Source organism: Guillardia theta (genome assembly GCF_000315625.1).
Source record: "Guillardia theta CCMP2712 unplaced genomic scaffold GUITHscaffold_35, whole genome shotgun sequence".
NCBI lineage: Eukaryota > Cryptophyceae > Pyrenomonadales > Geminigeraceae > Guillardia > Guillardia theta.
Window position 1 is genome coordinate 54940 of NW_005434639.1, and position 8114 is coordinate 63053.

An 8114-nucleotide genomic window follows, 5' to 3' on the forward strand; every position below is an offset into this window, starting at 1 on the left:
AAAGATGGGACTGGACAGAACAAGGATCGTAGCACTGAGTGGACCATGAAAGAATCAAATGGAAGAGCTGGAGGAGGGGGGCCGGGGCCGGGGCCGGGGCAGGAGCAGGAGCAGCAGGAGCAGCAGCAGGAGCAGCAGCAGGAGCAGCAGCAGAAGCAGCAGCAGGAGCAGGAGTTGAGACCTCCTCCTCGTGAAGGGCTGGAAGATTGTCTTGCGATATTTCGAGCAGCCTCGATCGAGGTGTCGCTGGGGCTGCTGGCGAAGCCGAAGGGTCTGAGCTTGAAGTAGAAAACTCTCCCTGCCCGTAGCACGCCAACTTCCACCTCCTGCCCCAGCTTGCAAGCGTCGAACATGCGCATGACTTCCTCTCCCTGCATGTTCGGCCTTGAGATGTCGTCTTTGTCGATCTCCTGCTCCTGACTTCACCTGCTCCTCCTTCTCTCCTCCTTCCCTGACTTACGAAGATCATGTCCCCAACCTCCAACCCGGCGTTGCTCGCCGCTCCTCCTCGATCCAGGTCCGTCACCCTCACTCCTGGGCGCAAGATGTCAAGAGGAGCAGGAGCAGAAGCAGAAGATACCTCCTTTGGTACAGGCAAACGTCAGCCCAAGTTCTCCGCGCGCCCCCGGTGAAGTTTCTTTGGAATCGTGTTGCTGAAGACCAACAGTGTTATGGTGTAAGACCTGTTTTCAACTTCCCCCTCCTGCTCCTCTCCCCCAAACCCACTCTCGCTTCCACCTCTCTCCCACACCCTTCCTCGACTCCACCCGCTCGCCCCCCCCCCCCCCCTCTTCCTCCAATAAAGGCGTAAGTGGCCTCTTGCCATTTCTGAAGGATGAAGCTCTTGGATCTCTGCAGCGGCAAGCAGTCAGAGCAGAACAGGGGCAGCCGTATCCTGCTTTCCTCATACATTCTCCCCTGCTCTTCCACATAGCAATCTCCCATGTAAAATGCTGTGCTCAATTCAATCTACATACCCTTCTCTCCTCTACTGATCTTCCCCTATCTCCTCTCCTCTCCTCTCCTCTCCTCTCCTCCCTCCCTTCCCTTCCCCTCTCTTCGCCTTCAACTGCGCTATCCCTTGCGATGACTGCTCATAGCTCTTCCTCCATTCTCCCCGCTTCACCGTAAAAACACATGGTGGGGTTCCTTATAACGGATTGTCAACAGGGGGTTCCTTATAACGGATTGTCAACAGGGGGTTCCTTATAACGGATTGTCAACGGGCGGGCAGGGCCCGCCGCCGGGTCCGACTGGCAGTGGGCCAGTCACAGTCCGGTCTGGCAAAGTGCGCTTTGCCACAGCCTGAGAAATCCAAGCATCCAGACATGAGAGAACCTGAGCTACTACTGATACCGTACCGTCGGTAGTACTACGGTAGTACCGTACCGTCCAGAAAAATTTGCCACGGTGACTCCAGAAAAACTATATAACTAACCAAACAAGATCAACATGCCATTGAGCATGCCGCGGGCCCTGAGTAAACAGGGCCGTCACGGTCAGGCTCCCTCACGGTGACTCGGCGTCCTCTTCTCGCCATGTGGCCTGTGCGACAAAGTGTCAGGGTCAAGCGGCCTCCCGGAGTCCTCGCCTCTCCTGATTGTCCTCTTTTTAATTAGTCACTGCCTGAGTGCAACCCCGGGCCGGCGCCGGGCCCGGGGCCGGCCGCGGCCGAAAAAGCCTTGTAGTCAACTATGTGAGGCCTGTAGTGAAATTTATTCCTCAATCTCTTCAAGTACTATAGTCAATGTTCTTATAGTCAAGGCTGAGGCGCCGCGCGAAGAGCCGCGAAAGATGGCGCTCTATGGCGCGATCGAAGAGGTGGAGGGACGAAAGGTGAGAGGAGGGGAGGAGAAGTGAGGACTCGAGGAGAGAGCAGGGGAGGGGGACAGAGGATAGGAGGAGAGATGACAGGAGGGAGGAGAGTAGAGGAGATGGAAATGTTGAGTTCTCTTAAGCAAGCAGGAGGGAGGAGAGTAAAGGAGTGGTAGAGTTCTCTTAGGTAAGATGCAATAGGAGTGGAGAGTTGTTCAGTGTTTGAGAAAGACTACAAGTTGATGTGAGAGGAGAGGAGAGGAGAGGAGAGAAACCAATGATGGAGAAGTAATCTATGAAGAGCGACGGATTCACGTCAAGCCAAGCACAGGGGAAAGGGAAAGGGAAGGAAGGGGATCGACTGCAAGGATGATTAATTTTGACTGAGAAATTGGTTGGAAATCGAATCATTGAATGAGATGCTCGAAGAGACCAGCAGAGGTGCTGAAGCGAGAGAAGTTGATGGGATGATGGAAAGGATGAACACAGATTGGTGATCTCCGTTGATTTTTTGTTTGTGCAGCTTCCACAGGCAAAGCGGACTCGAATGGCGCTTGCTGCACTAGGCAGCGCAGCAATTTTGATGTGCTTGATCGTCTTGGTGAGGACATCAGCCCATGGACCTTCGGCCCTGGTCGAGGAGGTCGACGGCTTGGAGCTCAATGCATATTTGACTCCAGACGAGGTCGAGGAGTTCAAAAAGGTAAAGGAGAGAGGAGGGGAATGGCTGCGTGGCTGAGCTTCGAGCAGCTTCGATCGGAGCAGGAGAAGTTGAACGCTCAGATTGACGACCTGGCCAAGAGAGAGGCCAAGATGCAGCCTGAAGATACCAAGGTCATCGTTCAAGTGGCTCCTCCAGGCCCCCCTGGCCCCGATGGTCCTCAGGGACCCGTCGGCGATAAGGTGAGAGCGTCGTACAAGCATCTCCTCCTCCTCCCGTTCTCCCCCTCCTCCTCCTCCTCCTTCCCACTTTCCCTCCTCCTCCTCAGCTCCCTCCTCCTCCTCTTGCTCGTCTCTGACTGTCTTGCAGGGCCTCAAGGGCGTCACAGGACTTCTGGGCCCCATGGGCCGTCAGGGACCTCGCGGCCCTCAGGGCGACCAAGGACCTCAGGGGCCTCAGGGCCTTCAGGGATACCCGGGACCTCGGGGACCTCGTGGTGATCAGGGCCAGCAGGGTGTTGAAGGCCCACCGGGCGATCAAGGTGACGCAAACGAACCCCCCACCCAATCCCCGCCCTCCTCCTCCTCCTCGTTCACTCGTTCACTCTTGTTGTTTTTATCCGTTGTTTGCCTGCTTTCTCCCTGCGATTCTTCACCTCTCCTCTGCTCCTCTTGCCTGGCAGCTTTTTACTCCTCCCTCAGGCCCTCAAGGTCCTCGTGGAAACACTGGCGTTCAAGGCTTGCCCGGCCCCATGGGCAGCCCTGGAGGAGTTGGATCACCAGGAGCTCCTGGTAAGGAAGAGTCGGGGGACAGGGAAGGAGGGCAGAGGAGTCGAGGAAGAGGAGGAGTGTTGAGTTCCTGTGTTGATCTTTTACTGCAGGACCGGAGGGTTCTCAGGGTCCCCCGGGCAAGCAGGGACCAGCTGCTTAACGACGCTTCCTTCAATGATCGCTGGCTGGAGGAGCGAGATGGAGTGAAGTGTAAAATATTCGCACGACAGGACAGCCTGCACAGACTTTTCAACCATCATTACATTCTCAGCTCACTCTGCCTTTCCTGCCTCCATTTTTCCTCGAGCCTTCTACCCTTAGGGCTTCTGATTGAGCTCGACGGCTAACAGGAGGCCTTCGTCGCTCATCACTGAGCTCTTCTCGACAACTTTCTCTGCCTTGTCAGCGCGCGGCTCGTCCTCGTGTGTCGTTCTCGAGCCGAAGGCTTCACGCTTGAAGATGCGAGGAGTGGACGGAGACTGCAGGTCAGGCTTGAGAACCTCCAGGCGAGACCCGCTGCGGGTGCGCAGGATCGAGCCGATGCTGTCTGAGCTCGTTCTGAGCAGCGACGGTCTCCCTGCCATCTTCATCGCTTGTCCTCTGAGTCCTCCTGCCGTCACGTCCTGCACCTCCTCCGGCTTGTCCGAGGAGAGTCGCATCAGTGCCGACACCTGCAGCATGTCAGAGAAGTGAAGGGGGGGAGGGGAGGAGGAGGAGACCCGTGGAGAGGCTGGTCGGCGAGGAGATGCTGGTCTGCGAGCTGAGAGAGGTCGTTCGAGCATGTTGCCATCGTGTCGGCATGCGGAAGAAGGACGCGAGTGAACCGGGACAGGCTCATCTCTTCCGATCATCTGAATCAGAAAGGAGTCAAAAACACCTCCTGTACTCCCCGCTGCTCCTGCTCCTGCTCCTGCTCCTGCTCCTGCTCCTGCTCCTCCTTCACCTCCCTCCTGCTCTGGATCTCTTCCTAGCTCTTATCGCCCTCCTTCCTCTTCGCCCTCCTTCACCTGCAGCCCGAGACTGGAGACAGGGGTCCTCGGGGTCTTGAGGGGGGTGATGGGCCGGAGAGCCGCCGGAGCCCATGCGCCAGGGTCGTTCATGACCCCAACATCCAGCTGATGCTCCGCCGCCTTTCTTGCCTGCCCTCTCTCTGTCTCTTCCCCGCTGTGACAACAAGTGAGCAGAGGCAGGGAGAGAGGAAGAAAGGAGAGGAGGAAGGGAGGGAGGAGGGGAGGGAGGGGGGGAAAGGGAGGTAGGACGGAGAAGGGGCAGACCTGAGATGGTCATCCTCAGCCGCCTTGCAATTGCTCTTAGACTCCTTCGCACGCGTCAGCAAAGCACACGTTCTCTTCCTCTCCTCTACCTGCTCCTTAAGCTCTGCTTCCGCCTGATGTAGCAGCAGCATTGCCTCCTCCTTCAGCAGGCTTGCGAACAGCTGCTCTCGAGCTTCGAGCACGCACATCTCCTTCAACTGCTTCCTTAGCTCTTCCTCAGCAACCGATCGGATCTCTTCGCGCAGCAGATCGATGAGGACATCTTGATTCAGCTGTTTGGCTGCTTCCCACAGCAGCTGCTCCTTCCTCCTCTGCGCTGCCTTCTCCACTTCCTCGTCCTCCTTTCCTCCGCCCGAGACTTCCTCCTCCCTCCCATGTTGTTCCGCGTCTGCACATGCTGTCGACTTGGTGGAGGCCTCTGCTTCGCTTCCTGCTTGTGGGGAGGATGCAACTTCCCTTCCTCCTCCTCCTTTTCCTTCGACGACTCCATCACTGGCACGTCGTTGCTCCACAGCCCATCATGTAAAACCTTCTCTTCCTTGTCCGTCAGCTTTCCTCTCCCGTGCCTCAACCCCTTCAGCCAGTCTCCCTCGTATTGCCCTCCGTCCTTGTACAGCTTCGTTCCCTTTCCTGCCAGAGGTCTATCAGGAGAGTAGGAAATGGTAGGCATTGTGTGCGGGTTGGAGCAAGAGGAGGATGAGGAGGATGAGGAGGTGGTGATGTGGGTGGTGGCAGAGAAGGAGAAGGAGGAGGAGCAGATACCGCAGATATCGTCGTCCTTGAAATCTCCCTCATATACATCCCCGCAGCGAAAGGAGAAAACTCCCTTCCCAGCCTTCTTGCCCTTCACCCATCCTCCCTCATACTTCTCCCCCGACGCGTACGAGTACTTCCCCTTCCCATGTGCCCTGTCGTCTTTCCATTCCCCCTCGTACCGATCGCCATTCGAGTACTCACACACGCCTCTCCCACACGCCCGATCGCACCGCCAATCCCCGTCGTAGCAGTTGCCGTTGCTGAACGTGTAGCATCCTTCCCCGTGCTTCTGGTTCTTCGTCCACTTCCCCTTGTACACATCACCGTTGGCGTACGAGCAGGTCCCGTAGCCATGCCGCATGTCATCCTTCCATCGCCCGTCATAGACTACCCCGTTAGCGCATTTGTAGACTCCCTTCCCGTTCTTGGCTCCCATCGACCAGTCTCCTTCATACTTGTCTCCGTTGTTGAACAGAATCGTTCCTGTATCTTTCTGTCAGATCGAGCAGGAGGAGCAGGAGGAGCAGGAGGAGGGAACAATTCTACGTTAGACTGGGAGAAAAACTGCTGCACTAGGAAACGACAATGGTGGAGCTGACCTGTCTCGACCTTCTTTCCAAACTTGTAGGTCACATAGTCGACATTGTATGTCTCCCCTGTCTCTGTCACGTAAGAGAAAGGTCCCTCCTCCCCTTCGATCCCCTTGATCCACGAGCATCCCTCCTTGGAGCTCTTCATACTTGTATCCCCCACCTGGAATGTCTCAACATCAGCCCCACTTGACACAACAGATACGATGCACGATGTCTGACTTGATGTCATATCAAACATGCGATCAAACAATCTCGCAGCACCTCCGCTTCACTATAACTCCACGCGCAAATACTCTTTTCCACCCAACGACGATCGTGAATTGTTCTGATTTCTTCTTCCTCCTCCTCCCGTTCAACCATCACCATCAGGTTCCGCTCTCTCCTCCTCCTCGTCCTCTGAACCTTCTCCCTCTTCTCCTTCTTCTCCTAGTCCTCCTCTCTTCTCTCTCTCCTCTCCTCCTTCCCCTCCTCCTCTTTCGTTATCTTTCCCCATCTCCGGCATCAACGGAAACAAGCCTACTCTCCACCCCTACCCCCTCTTTCGACTGTCAATGACCGCATTAACCCTACCAAGTCACTACCCTACCCTCTTTCTTATATAGAGAACACCCACCCTTAAGTAGCTCTCGCATACCCTACCCCCCAAAAGACCGACCACCCCTTGGAGCTATAGTCAAACACTACCCACCCCGATATTAAACAATTCACTACACCCTACCCCTACTTATACCTGTATAGACCCCTATTCTCTACTAAAAAGTAACAACACTACCCCACCCACTGCATGTAAGGGACTTTAGAGATTTTATTGCCGAAGGCTACCCCCCATATCCATAGCCAAAAGGACCCCTGCTGATCCTTACCATGAAAATGGCGAGATGCCCAGAAAGTAGGGGAACAGCGACGAGCACGAGGAAGAGGGGCAGGGCAGGAGGGGCAGCAGCAGCAGGAGAGACGATGAGTTCTGCAGGAAAGATGTGGAGCAGTAGGATGAGAAAGTGAGAGGAGGTGTGGAGGATAGGAGGGTAGAGGATGGGTCGAACCATAGCAGTGTCAAAAGAGGACCATGACGTCAAGTGCGGGTTTGAGGAGATGGGGATGGCGAGGGAATGAGAGTGGGACACCAGCGTTGTAGATGGAGGAGGAGAAGGAGGAGAAGAAGGAGATGGAGAAGGAGATGGAAGAGGAGATGGAGATGGAGATGGAGATGTGGAGGAGGGTGGTGGGATGGACAGAATGAGGGAGAGAATTCAGAAATTAGCGCTGTACCAGACTTTGTTTCCTCTATGATTGTTCATCATCGTGTTTCCTTGTTTTGACGTTGCATCTTGGACACAGGGCTCTGGCAGCAAGCGGCAATGGGTGAAAATCGGCTGACAGCTTTGGTTCTTTGCTGATCAAGAGACGCGCAGATCTTAGTCAGGCATGGCAGCGGCCTCCTCGGCACATCGTCGACAAGGTTTGATGATCGAGGGAGTGGTTGGAAGGGAGGAAGAAGATGATGATGTGGTTGTGGGTGGAGGCGAGGGAGGAGGCGGAAGAGCAGGCGGTTGAGGAGGAGGCGGCGGGAGAGGAGGAGGAGGAGGAGGAGGCGGAGGACGAGGTGAAATCTGTTCAGATCGAAAGCCTGCTGGAGCTGGGGAAGTCCAACGCGGCCATCAAGAACCATCACACTTTGATTGATTATTCTTTAACCGAGCGACAGGCAAGGGCTGACATGGGGTATGAGGAGCAGGTGACCGAGTTTGCAGATAGAGGACGTTAGGAGGGACTGGGTTGAGAATCGACAGTGGGAGAACAGAAAGCGAGAGATAAAGGCTCTTGACCGATCATTCGACGGCCAGAAGACTAACACGCCAGGGAGAAGTCCCAAAAGGTCGTCCGTTTCCTCCCTTCTCCTCCTCCTCCTCCTCCTCCTCTTCCTCCTTCTCCTCCCTTCCTCCTCCTCCTCCCTTCCTCCTCTTCCTCCTTTCTCTCCCTCCTCATGATCTTCTTCTCCCTCTCCTCCTCCCTGCAGCAACTGTGTGTGATGGAGTTGGATCAGCCCGAAAGACATCACCATGAACATGTACACGGGTGAAATCGTCCAGGTGACAATACCATCAATCCCTCGGCTTCCTCTGACCTGCAGCCGTCAAGACGCTGAAGGGAGGACCCAAGAACTGGCCACAAGAGGTCGTCGCGCACATCCAGAGCCTCCTGCAGCTGGGATGGAGCGATGCCAAGGTGAGCTGGTGAGAGGAGA

At 55.7% G+C, this 8114-nt stretch overlaps 4 protein-coding genes across 4 annotated transcripts in view; 2 read left to right on the plus strand and 2 right to left on the minus strand.

The window, feature by feature from the left end:
• Nucleotides 1-1794: 1794 nt before the first annotated feature.
• GUITHDRAFT_152695 (hypothetical protein) lies at nucleotides 1795-3526 on the plus strand (the record flags this gene model as incomplete). Its single annotated transcript, XM_005832278.1, has 6 exons — nucleotides 1795-1836; nucleotides 2339-2518; nucleotides 2566-2718; nucleotides 2846-3017; nucleotides 3178-3267; nucleotides 3357-3526. The coding sequence occupies 6 exons, from the start codon at nucleotides 1795-1797 to the stop codon at nucleotides 3404-3406; spliced, it is 687 nt and encodes a 228-aa protein (XP_005832335.1). The 3' UTR covers nucleotides 3407-3526.
• On the minus strand, nucleotides 3490-4399 carry GUITHDRAFT_152696 (hypothetical protein). The gene has a single exon (XM_005832279.1). The coding sequence runs from the start codon at nucleotides 3924-3926 to the stop codon at nucleotides 3564-3566; it is 363 nt and encodes a 120-aa protein (XP_005832336.1). The 5' UTR covers nucleotides 3927-4399; the 3' UTR covers nucleotides 3490-3563.
• A 389-nt stretch (nucleotides 4400-4788) lies between these two features.
• On the minus strand, nucleotides 4789-6235 carry GUITHDRAFT_138937 (hypothetical protein; the record flags this gene model as incomplete). Its single annotated transcript, XM_005832280.1, has 3 exons — nucleotides 4789-5759; nucleotides 5876-6029; nucleotides 6131-6235. The coding sequence occupies 3 exons, from the start codon at nucleotides 6233-6235 to the stop codon at nucleotides 4789-4791; spliced, it is 1230 nt and encodes a 409-aa protein (XP_005832337.1).
• Nucleotides 6236-7316: 1081 nt separating this feature from the next.
• The window catches only part of GUITHDRAFT_163254 (hypothetical protein), a gene marked incomplete at its 3' end in the record, with an annotated part of 2513 nt that continues 1715 nt past the window's right edge, over nucleotides 7317-8114 (plus strand). The window contains exons 1-5 of the mRNA XM_005832281.1: nucleotides 7317-7328; nucleotides 7488-7574; nucleotides 7621-7745; nucleotides 7914-7959; nucleotides 8009-8095. Of these exons, the coding sequence (XP_005832338.1) occupies nucleotides 7930-7959; nucleotides 8009-8095 (117 nt within the window). The 5' untranslated portion in view covers nucleotides 7317-7328; nucleotides 7488-7574; nucleotides 7621-7745; nucleotides 7914-7929. The remainder of the gene's footprint in view (nucleotides 7329-7487; nucleotides 7575-7620; nucleotides 7746-7913; nucleotides 7960-8008; nucleotides 8096-8114) is intronic.